The 19,498-nt window shown below is 43.5% G+C and overlaps 1 protein-coding gene across 1 annotated transcript in view; it reads right to left on the minus strand.

Annotated features, from left to right (window-relative positions):
- MTMR2 (myotubularin related protein 2) overlaps window positions 1-19,498 on the minus strand; it is a 47,848-nt gene that overhangs the window by 13,092 nt on the left and 15,258 nt on the right. The window contains exons 3-9 of the mRNA XM_081950704.1: window positions 13,997-14,072; window positions 10,866-10,960; window positions 7,216-7,326; window positions 6,096-6,197; window positions 1,974-2,057; window positions 651-800; window positions 193-381 (exon numbers count right to left, since the gene is read on the minus strand). Coding sequence (XP_081806830.1) covers window positions 193-381; window positions 651-800; window positions 1,974-2,057; window positions 6,096-6,197; window positions 7,216-7,326; window positions 10,866-10,960; window positions 13,997-14,072 — 807 coding nt within the window. The remainder of the gene's footprint in view (window positions 1-192; window positions 382-650; window positions 801-1,973; window positions 2,058-6,095; window positions 6,198-7,215; window positions 7,327-10,865; window positions 10,961-13,996; window positions 14,073-19,498) is intronic.

Below are 19,498 nucleotides of genomic sequence, written 5' to 3' on the forward strand. Positions count from 1 at the left end.
TAATTTAACAATTGCAGTGATTCACTTAACCAGGGTGGCAAGAAAGGTCATAAAACGGAGCAAAATTTACTTAGCAAATATCTCACTTCGTCGCAGAAATGTTGGCCTCAACTGCAGTTGTAAGTCAAGGACTATCAGGACTAGAAACTGCTAGGGCTGAAATACGTGTTGCAAAAGGTATGACCGCCCAACCTTGTTTGCGACGGCGTTCACACTTGGCCTGGCATCAAAGATGAGTATTTTGTGGGACTGGGCATTGGAATCCATGATGGCCTGAAGATACTTTTCATCTTCTTTGCTCCTCTTGCCACTGACGCCAACCATTGGTTGGCTGCAACGAGTGATGGTGGCTTGGCTTTCTGGATGAATCCATGATAGAACCTGGTAGAAGACAAGAAAGGGGAAAAAAACCCAAGAGTGGATCAAGAAGATAACTGAATATCCTGGCTCTGCATTTAACTATTCTGTATCAAATCTCAGCAACTGCAGTCTGAAGCATTCCTGCTGCTAGGATGGATGAGGTCCATAAATTGTAAAAGGATTCTTACTGATCTTCACACACACACACACCAAAAATCCACTTGGTGAAGGATGCAGCCCAACCCATTGGGAGACACCAGAAGAAGACATACTGCTAGTGTCGGACTTACAGGTAAACGGCCCCTTGACCGGAACGCAGCCACTTTCTTCAACTCCTCATCTGGAATATTGGCTGGAACTACCAGAAGGGCAGGATAGGTATCACAAAGCTCATATTGCTCATTGAGGCTAGTCATTCTCCAGCTTTCATTAGGAATGCCCTTCATAGGAAAGAGAAGCTTTTCAGATTTTCATAGGGGAAGGGAGCAATGAGAGGAGAAGGCGGAGATGAGAGGAGAAAGGGGAGAAGGGAAGAGAGAAGAGGGGAGAAGTGTGTGGAGAGAGGGGAGGAGAGAAGAGGGGAGAAGTGAGAGGAGAGAGGGGAGGAGAGAAGAGGGGAGAAGTGAGAGGAGAGAGGAGAAGGGAGGGGAGGAGAGAAATGAGAGGAGAGAGGGGAGAAGAGAAGAGGGGAGAAGTGAGAGGAGAGAGGGGAAGAGAGAAATGCGAGGAGAGAGGGGAGAAGTGAGAGGAGAGAGGAGAAGGGAGGGGAGGAGAGAAATGAGAGGAGAGAGGGGAGGAGAGAAGAGGGGAGAAGTGAGAGGAGAGAGGAGAAGGGAGGGGAGGAGAGAAATGAGAGGACAGAGGGGAGGAGAAAAGAGGGGAGAAGTGAGAGGAGAGAGGAGAAGGGAGGGGAGGAGAGAAATGAGAGGACAGAGGGGAGAAGAGAAGAGGGGAGAAGTGAGAGGAGAGAGGAGAAGGGAGGGGAGGAGAGAAATGAGAGGAGAGAGGGGAGAAGAGAAGAGGGGAGAAGTGAGAGGAGAGAGGAGAAGGGAGGGGAGGAGGGAAGTGAGAGGAGAGAGGAGAAGAGAAGAAGGGAGAAGTGAGAGGAGAGAGGAGAAGGGAGGGGAGGAGAGAAATGCGAGGAGAGAGGAGAAGGGAGGGGAGGAGAGAAATGAGAAGAGAGAGGGGAGAAGAGAAGGGAGGGGGTAGGGGGGGAATCATCTTCTGCTATAAAGACAGCAGATTGCTTTGTAAATATACAAGGTGGCCTTTTATTTTATTTTTTGATCCACAAAAATGTTTCACGTCCTCTGCAGTGCTAGTCATTTTGCAAATACAGCATCGTTGCTGCAGTTTTTCCTGGATAACCACGTGATATGCTATGATTTAGAGATTAATCTGGCCCAGACACACTTACGTGGGAATTGCTTTTATTTGATTACCCCACTAGACCAAGGTTTCTCAACCTTAGCTGCTTTAAGATGTGTGAACTTCAACTCCCAGAATTCTCAAACCCCGCAATAGAAGTTCTTCCAGCCAGCAAGTTTGCAATAAGGTAGTTTTGCTGATTTTCAGCAAAACCTGAAAATCAGAGGCGGAAGAGTGAGACTCACCTGTCTTCTGTACTCCAGAATTGGATCATAAATGTTCCAGCCGTTTTCTGGGAAAACTTCTTTATACTCAAATGCGAACAGAGGCTTAAAAAAGGGAGAGATTCTTTAGCAATGCATGTTCCATTTTTATATGTAATTTCAAATAACTACTGTGTTTTCCCGAAAATAAGACAGGGTCTTTTTTTCTTTTGACCCTCGAAATAAGCATTTGGCTTTATTTTCGGGGAGGTCTTATTATTTTCGAGATGCAGGAAGCGGGGAGTGTGGTCACCTCACGGCTTGCGGCTGTGTTGCAATATTTTTGGAGAGGGCTTATTTTCGGGGGAGGGCTTCTTTTAGCACATGCGCTCAAAAGCCCAATTGGGCTTATTATCCAAAGAGATCTTATTTTCATGCAGCCTTTTTTGTTTGTGTACCTTAATAAAAGCACAAAAGAAAGGCAGAGAGCTCCAGAACGTACATCTGTTACAGTAAGCAGATCAATATATGTTTCCCCACATTCCTTTATTTTCTGATCTATGAAAGTGCCAAGAAACTGGTAGGGAAGAAATAGACGGTTCTTAAGGTGAAACTTAATAAGAGCCGTTTTTCAAAGCAGCATTATAGGACTGCATTTCACTTTCTTAGTTTTGCACAGGATTGCCGTCTGTGTAAGTGATGGTCTCCAGATGGCGTTTTGTTTTGTTTAGAGCAGTGCTTCTCAATTATTTTCTGTCATGCCCCCCCTAGGAAGAAGAAAACATTTCGCGCCCCCCGCGCGACTGTAAATAGTATAATTTGTCTATAAAATTGTTATAAGTACACCTCTGCATAACATAGCACACCGGTCTTTCCTTGTCTCCCACCGTAGTCACATGCTTCCTTTCCTCTTTCCCTCTTACTTGTCTATCCTTCCTTCCACCCTCCCTTCCTTCCTGCCTCCCTTCCAGTTCCCTCCTTCCTCTTTCCCCCTGCCTGCCTGCCTTCTTTCCTCTTTCCCTATCCTCCTATCCTTCCTTTCTCCCTCCCTCCTTCCCTGCCTCCCTTCCAGTTCCATTCTTCCCTCCTTCCTTCTGCCTCCTTCCTGCCTGCTTGCCTTCTTTCCTCTTTCCCTCTTGCTTGTCTATCCTTACTCCCTCCTCCCTTTCTTCCCTCCCTCCCTGCCAGCAGCTCCTCCAGCATCCCAGCTGGAAGCAGCAGCACAACAGTCGGTGTTACCAGGGGCGAAGGGGTGGTGGTGGCAAGATCGGGCGACCGCCGCCCCTTTGTCCCTTCCCCAACAGCGGCTGTTGCGCTTCCGCTTCCAGACGGAATGCTGGCGGTGGAGCTGCTGGCGGGGAGGCGAGCTACCTGCATAAAGATGCCGCCGAGGGCATGGCAGAATATATCCCGGCTTGAAGTGGCAGCGCTGGGGACTGCTCAGAGACTCATCAGAGCCGCGGGCTGGAGCTGTGCAAAAAGTCTGCTTGGGCTGGGGGGGGGGGAGGGAGGGAAGCCTGGGACAGCCATGCTTCCCTCCCTCCCACCCCTGCCCGAGCAAGCTTCTTGCACAGCTCCAGCCCGCGGCTCCAATGAAAATCCACAGCCCGAAGTGCTGCCACTTCCAGGCGGGATATATTATGCCTCGCTCACGCCGCCGCCGTTGCACCCAGATGGAAAGGGAGCCTTCGCGCCCCTCTTTACGGAGCCTCGCGCCCCCCCAGGGGGGCGCGCCCCACTATTTGAGAACCGCTGGTTTAGAGTGACATGGAACTTAATGCTAATTGTGGGATCTATAATTGGGGAACAATCAACTGTTCCCATTTAGATTAGTGCGCAAGGATGAATAAGGCACAACCCCTCCCTAAGTTTTAATGCATGCCATGGCACATAAATCTTCACTGTCCCCTTTCTCTTTTGCTTCGTCAGGAGGAGGATTCTGCAAAGAATATTCTTGACCGTAAAAACTCACGAATTAAAGAGTATCACAGGTCTCAACCAGAGGTGGTATTCAGCCGGTTCAGACCGGTTCACTCGAACCGGTAGTGAAAATCGCAGGTTGGCCCGCCCTGACTCTATGCTGCCCTATTTAGGCACGTTTTCAAGTCAAAGTGAATGCATGGAAGGATGATTTTCAGCCTCTGCACATCCAATTTTCGGCCTCTGCACGTCCTGTTTTTGGCCTCTGCGAAGAAGGCTGAAAACGGGACAAATGGAGGCTGAAAATGGGCCACGTGGAGGCAAAAAACGGGGCATGTGGCGGCCAAAAAAGGGGTGGGTGGAGGCTGAAAGCAGGGCACATGGGATCAAAAATGGAGTGCGCAGAGGCTAAATGAGGGCTACGTGGAGGTGAAAACGGGGCACGTGGAGGCTAAAAATGGGGCTTGTGGAGGCTGAAAACAGGGCACATGGGATCAAAAACGGGGTGCGCAGAGGCCAAAAACGGGGCACGCAAAGGCCAAAAACGGGAGTGCATCTTATGGTCAGGTGCATCTTATGGAGCAGAAAATACGGTATGTGGAGAAATTTTGAACTCTCTTTAACTCCTGTTTACTGTGCACTTTCAAGGAGTACACTGAAGCTACTGTATATCACTGATGAAGTTTCTTGGATGAGAACATTTTCTTCTTCAAGGGAAAAAAACCAGTCCAGTTGCCTTCTGCAAAAGCACCTTTGAGATATTGTTCTTATAGTAGTAGAGCACACCCAACCTTGACTGATCTTAAAAAGACAAGCCGAATCAAATTTGTATTTTGACCCGAGATCAGTAGGAAATCTTAGAGCTGTAGGCTAGAAAGGGAAGTTGAAAAAAAAAAACCATCCTGGAAGAAGATAGTGGCAAAACTTCAGTATTGTTGCCCGAGAAGACCTCATGGATATTTCCCTCAGGTCATCAAGGGCTTGAACTCAATCCAAAGGTTTCTTTACCCTTTCAGACTGTTTTTAAAAGAAAGGAATGTTTGGCACACATATCCCCCCCCCCCATCAATTAGGGGAAAAGTGACTAATCCCAGCATTTATGGGGAAATAAAAAATATTTGAACATTCTGATTCAACCCTGAGTCTCCCTCTTTTGCAACATGAAAGGATTACAGCCTTGCTTTTAGACTGACTTCAAGAAGCCAATAACCCCCACCAAAATCAACATACCTTCACTTTCCTGCATTTTTATCTTATAATCGGGGGGGGGCTGCTGGGGGTTCGCAGGGGTTCGGGAGAATCTCTAGCTAAGATTCTGTGAAGTTCAGAGAACCCCTAAGTCCCATTCCTGGCTGGCCCTGCCCACCCCGTCCCTCCCAGGAGTCCCCACGCGGCCCATTTTGGATGCAGGTAAGTGCAGGGCGTGCACGGAGGCTTGGAGAGGGTGAAAAACAGGCCTACTGGAAGTTTGAGAAGGCCAGAAATGGGCCCGTTTCTGGCCTCCAGAGGGCTTCTGGAGCCTGGGGAGGCCGTTTTTGCCTTCCTAGAGGCTTGAGGGAAGCCTCTGGAGCCCAGGGAAGGCAATAAACACACACACACACCCCGGCCGTTGAACAAGAGGCCAACTAGGCCATGGCCAATATGGCCATGTCCACCCAGTAACCAGGCAGAGAACTAAATAAAACTAAATTTGCTAAAAATTTTGAAGCCCATCCCTGCTTATAATCACGGTCCTCGACATACAGTCATTCGTTTAGAAACCATTTGAAGTTACAATGGCACTGAAAAAAGTGACATGACTGTTTTTCACACCTACAATTACAATACAATACAATAGCAGTGTTGGAAGGGACCTTGGAGGTCCTCTAGTCCAACCCCCTGCCTAGGCAGGAAACCCTATACCGTTTCAGACAGATGGCTATCCAACATCTTCCTAAAGACTTCCAGTGTTGGGGCATTCACAACTTCTGGAGGCAACTTCTGTTCCACTGATTAATTGTTCTAACTATCAGGAAGTTTCTCCTCAGTTCTAAGATGCTTCTCTCCTTGATTAGTTTCCACCCATTGCTTCTTGTTCTACCCTCAGGTGCCTTGGAGAATAGTTTGACTCCCTCTTCTTTGTGGCAACCCCTGAGATATTGGAATTGTTGTAGTATTCTCATGGTCATTTGGGTTCAATTGTGGTTGTAAGTCGAGGACTACCTGGATATCTTGGAAAAGAAGAAGTTAGCAACAAATACTCACCAAGTGATTGGACATTGGAAATGCATACTTTGTCAAGTTCTCAAATATGGCTCTTCTTGTGCGACCTTCAGGTCTATGAGCGAACCGAAGATTCCGGACATCCTACAAAATGTAGGGAAAAAATGAGATCGTACCAGAAGCCCATTAGCACCCCATACAAATTCATTTGCTGAGAAATTACTTTATCAGTTGTTGCCGAATTCCTCCCATGTCATATTGTGGAGAGGAGGAAAATTATTTTGTAAGAGGTAAAAACCACAAGTCGCTTTGATTTGGGATTTTTAATCTGGTGTCCATGAAGTACCATATTTTTTGGAGTGTAAGATGCACCTTTCCCCCCCCCCCCCAAAAGAGGGTGAAAATCTGGATGCATCTTATACACTGAGTACAGCATTTTGGGCCTCCTGAAACCCTGCTCCCTTCCCAAAAATGGATATGCAGAGTCTGAGAAAGTGCTCCTGGGGGCTGGGGAGGGCAAAAACAAGTGAAAAATGGACTCTTTTTTGCTCATTTTCGCCCCTACCCCGGAGCACTCTACAAGCCTCCTAAAAGCTATCCATGCCCTTTTTTGGCAAAAAACAGGGCCGTTTTTGCGAAAAACGGGCCATTATTTGCTCTCAAACTCTCTGCATGCCCCGTTTTTCATAAAAAATGAGGCCTGCAGAAAGTTTGGGAGGTCTGCAGAGTGCAAAAACCTTTTTACCTCTTCAAAATCGTGGTGCAAATTATACTCTGAAAAATGCGGTAGTTTTCAAGGAAGCCACAAACTTGGATGGGAAAAAGGCATGACTTTTATTCCCCACTAATCTCTAATTTAAATTTAGCTTTTCATTCGATCATGAATGTAGGCAACAGTGGCCTCCAGACTCAAAAAATGTTTAAATTCATCTAAAATTATTATACCTTAAAACGTAAAACCAGAGTAGTCCACTCTTCAACTGGACAGGAGGTTGGATTAAATGATCTTCAGAGTCATTTACAACCCTTACATTTTATGATTATATGAATTTTCTGACAACATGCTTTACTGGAGCCCATTAAGAACGTTATAAGCCATACCCATTACATGCTATATGGATCATGAACTCAGTATCTTCTCATTCTTGATAAACCAGTTTACCTTGCACACAATTTCTAGGCCATATGAATTTTCACCCCGACTGGAAGCTCCTCCAATTTTCTCTACTCTGTTAATCACTCCAAGAGGGCCATCTAGAACAAATGGAGGGTTCTGGAAAAAATGGAAATTTATTAATAAAGCATCCAAACTACTGAATTATTGTAAGACGGAGCTAACAGAGCTAAGGGTTTGATTTTTTGATACTTAGCTATGCAATAAACTTACGAACACATTCAGAAAGCTGAGGATACCTTTAAGATTAATGCATTAGATCAGGAGTATCAAACTCAATTTCATTGAGGGTTGTGTTTGACTTCCGGGAGGGTGTGGGGCGTGGCCAGGATGGGCGTGGCCTGCTCACCATCACTCGTGTTGGGGTGCCAGTGGCGGCCCGAGCGCTCTGCCAGAGAAAATGGGCTCCCAAGCTCCGCTTTCAGCTGTGACAGTCTCCTGCAACCCTCTGCCAGCGAAAATGGAGCTCCATTTTCGCTGGCAGAGGCACTGTGGGCTAGTCCTTCACTGTTTCCAGAGTGGCTGGACCAGATCTAAGCACCCTGTTTGACACCCCTGCATTAGATACTATATACATCCTTATTACCTTTAAGTTTCACCATTCCTCAGAGAAGTCAAACCACAAACCACATTGAATCTGTTTTCATTTTGCCACCAAAACAAGCTCCCTGTGAAATATGGTGGCTTGAGAGAGAAAAACTGGCCAAAATCACTCAGAAAATTTACACAACTAAGAGTGGATAAAATTGGGTCTTCCCAGGCTTAATCCAACACTTAAATGACTATTCAGCACAAAATGTATTTCCCTTGGTTACATGTCATCGCATGACCTTGTCCAGTGGTTGGATTCAGCCAGTTTGCACCTATTCAAGAGAACCAGTTGTTAACTTTCTAAGCAGTTTGGAGAACCGGTTGTTGGAAGAAGTTTCCTTTTCTTTTTTTCCACTTTACAGGGCTAATCCTGTAAGGAAGGCAGGAAGGGAACATTCTGGTGTTGTTTCTAGCCTAATCTTTATTGCACTGCTTACAGAAACTGCATCTCCGGTTAACCCTTACTACATTGTAACAGCTAAGGCGAAGCGCCCATCGACATGAGTGATGTTGTTGGCCACACCCACCAAGTCATATGACCACTAAGCCATGCCTACCCAGCTGGTCATTGGAGCAGAGAACCGGTTGTTAAATTATTTGAATCCCACCCCTGCCATTCTCTATAAAAATACAAGTTATGAGAAAATGTAAATTTTAAAGTTGGTTTTTGTTCTATGCACGGTATGGAAACGTGAATATTACAGCTTTGCTTTGCTCCTTCTTATGGCAATCATAAATTTTGCCATCACTGTGCAAGAAATAACAGACTTGCTCTTTGGAGACCGAATCTAAAGTGCTTTATAGTCCTAATGAATATTTGAAGTTGATGAATATCCAATACAAGTCCTGGTTCATTTAGCCTACATTTATCTACTGGCAATGTCACTCCAGTGTTTTCACAGGTGAGTTTTTCTCTCCCTCCTTTTCATTATGCAGTTGTAAATGCTGACACATTATATTGTTTCAGTAGAATAATATTTATACAATATCAGTTAAAAATCATTTGACGTTCTATTATTTAGTTAACTTAGGGCAGCGTTTCTTAAAGTATGGTCCTAGGATCCCCAGGGCTCTCGCTGCAGTCCTCAAAATCAAAATTATTTGCCAACCTAGCTTGAAAAATAACCCAATATTAAAATCCCATCAAACAGCCAGGATAAAAGGTAGCGGCAAAGAGTGTCCCAAAGTGCTTTTCTCAAAAGACAACTGGACTTTCTTGGTTTTTTTCTTCTCCACGTTGTCGCCTGCCGGCGGCCAACAAGGCTAGCATCAGAGTCAGACAGTGAGGAGATTGGGGAGGAATATGGGCCAGTCCTGGAGGCTGAGGAAAGCTCAGACGAGGGCTCTGCATCAGAGGCAGAGAGGGAGCCATACAGCAGTGAGGCAGAGGAGCAGCTGGAGCCTGTTCCCAGTGTGTTCATGTGCAGAGCTGCCAGAAGACAAGAACAACTAAGAAAGCGGGGTCGACTTGGGAGTAAAGTCACACCTTGGAGGTGATTGGTCCTTCCCATAGGAAACAAAACGGGGAGTGGGTTTTTTCAGGAAACAATTCTTTCCTTTGGTCGTTTCAAGAGTGGAAAGTTCTGTTTGTGACTATAAGAGACTCTGTGCCAAATTTTGCCTTGTCCTGCGTTTGGAAACTAGTTATCTGGCAGCTCTCCAAGCGAGATAAGGTTCGTGTTGATAAATATTCCTCTGACAGACTCTTTGCCAAGCCTTGCTGACAGTGAATGAAAGGAGTTCACAGTCCTGTAAATAAAAGAGGTTTTGCCAGGACCCAGACTCTGCTTCATGCTTTTTAAGGAAGCCTGGGTCAGAACACTTCAGTTCTGAAGAAGCTTCTTGGATGAGAAGCAAAATGTTTTCAAAGAAAAAAAAATCAAGACAGTCCGATTGCCTTTTGGAAAAAGCACCTTTGGGACAACGATAAATCCAGATGATTGAGAATCTCCATAGACACGTAGAGGCGGAGAATGCATCGATTTTAATTTTTAATATGGTAAATATTGATAAATATAACCCATACAAACAAAAGCTCTTGGGGGGTGTCCTTGGTAATTTTTAAAAATAGAAAGGGATTCTGAGACTTAAAAAAAAAAAAAAATTTAAGAAACAATGACTAAGAGCAGTGTTTCTCTACCTTGGTAATTTGAAGATGGGTGGACTTCTAGTCCCAGAATTTCCCAGCCAGAATAGCTGGCTGGGGAATTCTGGGATTTGAAGTCCACCCATCTTTAAGTCACCAAGTTGAGAAACATTGCGTTATAATATTGGAAATAAAGTGGAAGAAATATTCTATCAAAATTAATTAAAATATAGGATGTTGATAATACAAGCATTAAATTGCTTGACATTTTCATCCAAAATTCAGAATAATCTCTCTCCCCCCCACTCTGTGTGTGTGTGCGTGTGTGTGTGTGTGCGTGTATGTGTGTGTGTGTGTTTGTATTCCAGCATAACTCTGGAACACCTCAATTTCAGCCAAACTTGGTACACAGATGACTTACTCTCTGGAAACAAATACTGTGAGGAAAAGGCACCCCTAACACCCCTTGGGGGGGAGGTGTTATGTTAAGATACAGCCTGTTGTGCCTTAAAATGGCTTCTACTGTACAGCGCAGTGGAGTTGCCATGATAATGCTCCACAGGGGGGCTCCCGCTGATAAGGGGGAAAACCCAACATTATAAATTATGTTTGGCCCAGACATTTTCAACAAAATCAGGGCTTTTCCTATTTAATACAGGATTAGGACATATAAATATCTGGGCAATGCCAGGTTATCAGCTAGTGTTAGATAAAAAGAAATGCTGCATCTAAGTATTTGTTGTGCAATAAAAATTTCAATTCTGATTATTTCATGTTGACGGCTCTATTGTGTAATTGCTTAATATATAAGAATGTGAGATTTTTCAACTCCACTTCGAAAGGCAGAAGATTCCATCATGGCTCACAAAGCACATACTGAGTTGTGCCCTCCCTTCAAATAGAGTATCTATCAAAAACAAGGAAAAAGTTAAAAAAAAAAAAGCAATGTGTTAAGCCTTACCCTTTCCATGCTTTTAAAATACAGTCTGTAATTTGTAACTGTCAAAGTTCCTCGAATACCTCCGGTAAACGGGCAGATATGAGTAACATCTTTTGCTAGGAAAGAAATTAGAAGTATTATAAATATTTCCCCAGGGAACCATTGCCGTAAGGTTTAAAATATCTCTCCCGCCCCCCTCCTGTTTTTTTTAAGGTGAAAGGGTAATTCTGGATTTATGCCTTCTGGAGAAGAAAACAAAAAGAATTCCTTCTCACTACTTCTGCAGTCTTGTACATGGAGAAATATGTGGGAGAAGGACAAAGGATTTCAAACTTTGTGGCAGGAACAAATAAATATGGCCTGACGTGATTATTTTATGGACAGATTTGAGAATGAGAGAGACACGCAGTTTGACATTATTTCCCCTGGAATCTCTGACAAAATGCTTAACCTTTAAACTTTCCCGCAAAGTTATTTTAATGAGCCCCATGCGCAGCTAGAAGCTGGATTCATATAAACAAAGACTTGAAGCCAAGTATTTCTGGCAGGAATTCGTCTCACACACCGGCCCAGCTACCCCGTTTCATTTGTTTTGCCAGTTTTCTAGTTCTACCCTAGTTATCCTACACTCCTTAGGCCAAGACCAGAGGTGGTATTCAACAGGTTGTGATCACTTCTGGAGAACCGCTAGCAGAAATTTTGAGTAGTTCAGAGAACCGGTAAAGACCACTGGCCCCGCCCCCATCTATTCTCTGCCTCCCGAGTCCCAGCTGATCGGGAAGGAATGGGGATTTTACAGTATCCTTCCCCTGGAGTGGGGAGGGAATGGAGATTTTACAGTATCCTTCCCCTGGAGAGGAGTGGGAATGGAGATTTTACAATATCCTTCCTCTGGAGTGGGGTGGGAAAGGAGATTTTACAGTATCCTTCCCCTGGAGTGGGATGGGAGTGGAGATTTTACAGTATCCTTCCCCTGGAGTGGGAGGGAATGGAGATTTTCAGTATCCTTCCCCTGGAGTGGGGAGGGAATGGAGATTTTACAGTATCCTTCCCCTGGAGTGGGGAGGGAATGGAGATTTTACAGTATCCTTCCCCTGGAGTGGAGAGGGAATGGAGATTTTACAGTATCCTTGCCCTGGAGTGGGGTGGGAAAGGAGATTTTACAGTATCCTTCCCCTGGAGTGGGGAGGGAATGGAGATTTTGCAGTATCCTTCTCCTGGAGTGGGGAGGGAATGGAGATTTTACAGTATCCTTCCCCTGGAGTGGAGAGGGAATGGAGATTTTACAGTATCCTTCCCCTGGAGTGGGGTGGGAAAGGAGATTTTACAGTATCCTTCCCCTGGAGTGGGGAGGGAATGGAGATTTTGCAGTATCCTTCCCCTGGAGTGGGGAGGGAATGGAGATTTTGCAGTATCCTTCTCCTGGAGTGGGGAGGGAATGGAGATTTTGCAGTATCCTTCCCCTGGAGTGGAGAGGGAATGGAGATTTTACAGTATCCTTGCCCTGGAGTGGAGAGGGAATGGAGATTTTACAGTATCCTTCCCCTGGAGAGGAGTGGGAATGGAGATTTTACAGTATCCTTCCCCTGGAGTGGGGTGGGAAAGGAGATTTTACAGTATCCTTCCCCTGGAGTGGGGTGGGAAAGGAGATTTTACAGTATCCTTCCCCTGGAGTGGGGAGGGAATGGAGATTTTGCAGTATCCTTCCCCTGGAGTGGGGAGGGAATGGAGATTTTGCAGTATCCTTCTCCTGGAGTGGGGAGGGAATGGAGATTTTACAGTATCCTTCCCCTGGAGTGGGGAGGGAATGGAGATTTTGCAGTATCCTTCTCCTGGAGTGGGGAGGGAATGGAGATTTTACAGTATCCTTCCCCTGGAGTGGAGAGGGAATGGAGATTTTACAGTATCCTTCCCCTGGAGAGGAGTGGGAATGGAGATTTTACAGTATCCTTCCCCTGGAGTGGGGTGGGAAAGGAGATTTTACAGTATCCTTCCCCTGGAGAGGAGTGGGAGGGAATGGAGATTTTGCAGTATCCTTCCCCTGGAGAGGAGTGGGAGGGAATGGAGATTTTCAGTATCCTTCCCCTGGAGTGGGGAGGGAATGGAGATTTTACAGTATCCTTCCCCTGGAGTGGAGAGGGAATGGAGATTTTACAGTATCCTTCCCCTGGAGTGGGGGGGAAATGGAGATTTTGCAGTATCCTTCCCCTGGAGTGGGGAGGGAATGGAGATTTTGCAGTATCCTTCTCCTGGAGTGGGGAGGGAATGGAGATTTTACAGTATCCTTCCCCTGCCGGGCCCACCAAGCCATGCCCACCAAGCCACGCCACACCCACAGAACCACTAGTAAAAAAATTTGAATCCCACCTCTGGTCAAAAGACCAGCTGGCCAGAAACCAGAAGAGCAGCTGGCGACATTGTGCATGCTCACAGAGAGGGCTCTGCGTGCCACCTCTGGCACACATACCTACCTACCTGGTCGGTCTATCTATCTATCATCTATCTGTCTGTCTGTCTGTCTGTCTGTCTGTCTGTCTGTCTGTCTGTCTATCTAGCTAGCTATCATCTATGGTATCTGATTATACCTAAGGATCATGTGACTTGTATGGCTACTGCAACAGTCATAAATGTGAAAAATGGCTATAAATCTCTTTTTTCAGTGCCGCTGTAACTTCAGTCACTGAATGAATGGTTGTAAGTTGAGGACTACTTGCACTTACTTTTTATACATGCACACTTATACAGGTAATCCTCGACTTACAACAGCTCACTTACTGAGCATTTAAAGTTACAACAGCACTAAAAAGAGGGACTTGTGACAATTTTTCACACTTATGACCGTTGCAGCATCCTTTGGCAACTGGCATGTACTTATGATGGTTGCAGTCTCCCGGGGTCAGGTAATCACCTTTTGCGACCTTCTGACAAGCAAAGTCAATGGGAAACCCAATTCACATAACATCCATGTTACTAGCTTAACGACCGCAATGATTCACTTAACAACTATAGCCAGGAAGCCTGTACAATGGGGCAAAACTCACTTAACAACTGTCTTGCTTAGCAATGGAAATTTGGGGCTCAATTGTGGTCGACTACTTTCCACGGCTCTTGCAATTTACTTTGATGAAGAAAATACGAATAGCTGCACTTACCCATGTCCTTAATAGTTTCTCCTGGTAGCAAAGGGGGCTCTTCCATTTCAGCTAATTTATTAGATTCTCTGAGTATCTAAAACAGAAACACAACATCAGGTGCACTCAGCTTCAATACTTAAAAAGTTCAAGAGTTTGAAACTTTCTCGCCCCATATGTAAAGAATAACCTAAGCCAGGGGTGTCCAAACTTGGGAACTTTAAGACTTGTGGACTTCAACTTCCAGAATTCCCCAGCCAGCTATTCTGGCTGGGAAATTCTGGGACTAGAAGTCCACCCATCTTCAAATTACCAAGGTAGAGAAACACTGCTCTTAGTCATTGTTTCTTAAAATTGTTTTTTTTTTTAAAGTCTCAGAATCCCTTTCTATTTTTAAAAATTACCAAGGACACCCCCCAAGAGCTTTTGTTTGTATGGGTTATATTTATCAATATTTACCATATTAAAAAATAAAATCCCCAGAGCTGGCTGGGGAATTCTGAGAGTTGAAGTCCACAAGTCTTAAAGTTGCCAAGTTTGGACACCCCTGGTGTAGAGGATATGATGTTTTGGTTAGTATGTTGAGTGCCACCACTTGCTCTTTGTGTAAGAACAGCATGTAGAGATATAAAATAAAGGTCTGCTAGACAGCATCAATTGTCCAGTGATTCTCGCGAACCAACTTTGTATCATCTTTCCCCTTGCTATTTCCAATTTGCTCAACTTCTCCTTTGGACAAAAAAATCACCTTCAGGAATCAACTTAATTTAAAAAATAACTTTTCTTCTTTTTAAACTTCAAATCATAATTTGCACTCCCTCCACTTTACCAGTTAGAAAAATGCATCGCATCAAGAAGAGAGACCGTCAAAAGTTAATAAAGGATAGAATTTTAAAGAGGTTAGGAGATGATGGATAAGTAATAAAATGGAAAAATATATAGGCAAAAATATATAGACAAAATAGTAGTATATACGCTAATAGACAATACGTACTTACTACAACCCAAATAAGCTAAGATTAGTAGGTGGGAATTTAGAATTAGGCAATGAAATTGTATTAATAATATTAATAGTGTATTAAAGTATATTGTGAATTTAAAATAGTAAGGACTAGAAATTATGGGGATTTTGAAACACACTCCTGGGATTGATTAAATATTGTTAATATCTGGCATTATTAGTAATACTACACATTTGGAATATTGAAGTTATGATGGAATAATGAGTAATTCTTAACATATTAAATGATAGTATTTAGTAGGGATAATAAATACAGGGTGCAAAGAAATATTATTCGTGTTTAAATGAATTAATGGGAAAATGATAAAGGATTATGAAAAGAGACTAATATTGTTGAAGTTGGAAGATTAGAACTATGCATATTTATTTGTATTACTATTGTTTAAAAAAAGACTTGCACCCAGTCAATGCACTGTCCATAAAATATGTAAGTTTATATTGAAAAAAAAAGAAAAGAAATGCAAAAAGAAAAAAGTAAAGAAAAAGAAAAGGGATTGAATTTCCGGCGCAGTGAAGTAGACCTGTGTTTACTTCCTACAAATTAGCAGACCATTGAGAAAAATCATTGCAAACTTTACTCTTTAAACATTTTTTTCTTTTTTTTAAAAAAAAGACTTACGCTGCAATCTGGAAACACTTGCTGATTTTTTTAGGGCCGATTGTTTTTACAGATCAATCTATGGGTGTTAATGAATTAGGGTTAAATTAAATTAGGGGTGAGTTATACCTCGCATCTCTGAAAAAATCCAAGCGAGGAAAGAGGAATTCATTTTTGTACGGACCCCAAGACAAACTGCAGGCTTTTGGCAAAAGTTAGATTTGTCGTGTGATGATAGAAGAACACAACCCCTTGCCCACACGCACTTTGCCAAAGGAAGAGTGAGAATTGTAGCTAAGTCACAATAAGAAAGAACACGACAGCCTCAAAGAGGAAATAATGGATCTCTCCTCAGAAGGTCACTCCAAGGCCACCAGCTTGTACTCTTCAAATCGGGGTCTTCTCAAATGACAACCAGAGATAATTGCAGGAGAGCATTCTTGCTCCAAGATGGGCACCTATGCAAATACTCAAGGACCTTGACTAATTCTGAGATAACTTCTTTTTCTGTGCCTGCCTTTTGAAACACCAACTCACTCTCTAGACACTTCTATTTTCCTTGTCTCAGAGACAAAAGATTGAACGAGGCTTGTTTCCCCCCCCCCCCCGATCTAATGTGCACTAAATTTAAATTTTTCCCTGATCTAATTTGCACTAAATCAATAGACTGTAACCTGGTCTTTGACAAGTCTACGACGAGAGAGAGCTATAAAAAGAAGACAGAGGAAGGACAAAACTAAAAGAGGATCTTGCTAAATAAGCTAAATTCTTTTGCTTCGGAAGGCAATTGGTGAACGGCGAGGACGGGGAAAAGGAACCGGAGGGTTTATGAGCGTGGATATGTCTTTTTTTAAAAATAAAAAATAAAAAATAAAGGGAAAAGAAGACTGGGTGTATGAAGTCTGCTTGCCAGTTTTAGGGGTGCTGATGCAAGTAGAAATTCCTACATGCCCTTCACGCTGCTTTCAAGGATATTTACCATAATATCCAAAAAGAGAGAGAAACTCCTGCAAATTCTGGTGCAGGTTTTTGCTGTGCTATTTTTGCAACATTTATTTTTGTAAAAACTCATGCTATCACTTTTCATGCAGACGTTAAAAACACATTCAATGTAATTTTTTTTTTAAAAAAATACCAAACACACACATTCTAAAACCTAGTCAAGGCAAAATGAAAAAGAAAATAACACTATTCTTTAAGTAATCAATGGCCAATATTCTTTAAGTAATCAAGGAACGCGATGTCTCAGTGGCTAAGAGGCTGAGCTTGTTGATCAGAGAGGTCGGCAGTTCAGCGGTTCGAATCCCTAGCGCTGCGTAACGGAGTGAGCTCCCGTTACTTGTCCCGGCTTCTGCTAACCTAGCAGTTTGAAAGCATGCAAAAAATGCAAGTAGAAAAATAGGGACCACCTTTGGTGGGAAGATAACAGTGTTCTATGCACCTTCAGCATTTAGTCATGCCGGCCATATGACGTTTTCGGACAGCTCTTTGAAACGGAGATGAGCATTGCCCCCAAGAGTTGGGAACAACTAGCACATATGTGCGAGGGGAACCTCTACCTTTATCTTTAATCCATGGCAATGTGCAAATGTGAGGTGTCATAAGCATGTAGTTGTCCCTGCTTGGGATAAAAGAGCATCTCATCATCAGAAACAAAATTAAAAATCTAGGGTTCAAAAAATCCAGATGACCATTAGTTGGCAGCAAAGACCTTGAACAAGTTAAGTTTGTTCAAAGTTAGATGAACAATGCCAACAAATTGAGGGCAGCAAACCGGCAAACCACATTCATCAATCAGCAACTGGACATCAAAAGTTTTTTATAAAAAATTGAGTTCCCTCAAATGGCCACTTTTTCCCCCTCCCTTTGAATCTGTCACTCGACTACTTACTCTGGAATCAGAGAGAGAACCTGCTCTAACTTTAGAGCAGATCCATGAGATTCTTACTATAAGTAGCAACAACTTCCTAATTGATTTCTGGAACTCTAGGAGGAGCCACTGCTCACAAGTTTCTATCTCTACAAGGTCAGGATCTTCTGAAGAACCCTTAAGAAGCAATATAAAAGTCAACATTTAAATCCCAGTCTCACCATCACCAAGACTAGAATTCCTGGTCTCCTGGTTTCTAGTCCAGCCCTTCAGCCCCTTCTCCAAACTGGCTTTCTTCTACATTAGAATGCAGAACAGTAGGTTTAAGTAGGTAGATGGGTACAAATGGATTTATTTTGTCTTTCTCACTTTCACAAGTTCATTATTTAGGACCATTATTGGTTTTGTCTAGAAAAAGCATTGGAACAAAGCTCAACAAATTGGATTCAGACATTGACATGAAATCTGAACTGTCTTCTCTTGTAGCTTAGATTTTTTTTTTACCCCAAAGTAATACAGCTGGATGGAAAATTCCAAAGCAACTTATAATAGCATTTTAAGGTAGTAGGTGATAATGTAATCATTTCTCTCTCTCTCTCTCTCTCTCTCTCTCTCTCTCTCTCTCTCTCTCTCTCTCTTCCCCTCTCCGTCCCCTCTGTCCACCCACCCACCCATTCATCCATCTGTTGTGGCCCACCAGCACAGCTGGCAGCAGATTCGGACAGTGAGGAGGTTGGGGAGGAACCTGGGCCAGTCCTGGAGTCTGGGGGAGGCTCTGATGAGGGCTCTGCATCGGAGGCAGACAGGGGGCCAGAGCCGTATGCCAGTTACCAGCTGCCTTCAGAGTCAGACATCAGTGAGGCAGACGAACAGCTGGAGCTTGTGCCCAGTGTGCGCATGTGCAGAGTTGCCAGACGAAGGGAACAGCTAAAGAACAGGAGTTGACTTGGGAGTAAGGCCACAGGTGGAAAATGAATGGCCCCTCCCAGAGGAAATAAAAGAGGAGCAAAAGGGGAATGGAGTTTGCAGGAGACAATTAGTTCACTTAATTGGTTCGTGACTCTCCTTGCCAGGTGTTGCAGATATCGGCCTGGCAGCTCTCTAAGCCAGATAAGGTCTATGTCTGTAAATCCTCCCTTGAAAGACTTTGCTGGATATGAATGAGCAGAATTCACAATAAATTAATAAAAGGGGTTTTTGTTTGAAGACAAGGAGTTTGCTTCATGCTCTTGGAAAGCCTAGGTCAGAACACCATCCGTCCGTCCATCCATCCATCCATCCATCCATCCATCCATCCATCATCAATCTACATCTATCTGAAAAAGAGAATGGCAAATTTTACTTATTTGTGGGAATAATTTATACATAGGCTGAACCACATCAATCACTAATTATAAGCAACAGAATAAATTTTAGTAAGAATATCTTGTATTATAAAGAAATATTTGTTTCCACTATAATAGCTTGCTTGCTTTTACATTCAATCATAGACCATACAATATAAACGGGTTTTGCATAAAAGTTACATCACATGGTCTCAACATGTAACACACACAAAGTCCAAAGCTAACAAAAGGATCAGCTGCGGATTCAACTAATGTGGCATTCATTTCCTATTCCTAAGTGCCAGGTCAAAACATAACAGGAAGTGTTCATGGAAAAGCAGTTATATTTTCCTCAGGGGCCAAGGAGCACTGAGGATGTGAACACTGACATAAACATATAATAGTATCAGTGATAGCATAGGGCAGCATCTGGTGAATTTGGCAATTTTCCCTAAAGACAAGCAGGATTGGACCGTGTTGGTAACTGGGTGGAAAACTACTAGAAAAGTTGCATCCCAGAGGAAAGGCTAAACCATGAATTTGGAAAATAAAATCGTTAAAAGAAAAAAAGGCAATAGGAACCCTCCTATAGATTCTATAATGGACAAATACATGCTGACCTCAACATGTATTTGACCATCAAAAAAACAAAGTGAAATAGAAACATTCCTCGCACATTAAAAATGCTATTAGAAGAGGACTTTTCTGA

Source organism: Natrix helvetica, assembly GCF_964273705.1.
Source record: "Natrix helvetica genome assembly, chromosome: 4".
NCBI classification, from domain to species: domain Eukaryota; kingdom Metazoa; phylum Chordata; class Lepidosauria; order Squamata; family Natricidae; genus Natrix; species Natrix helvetica.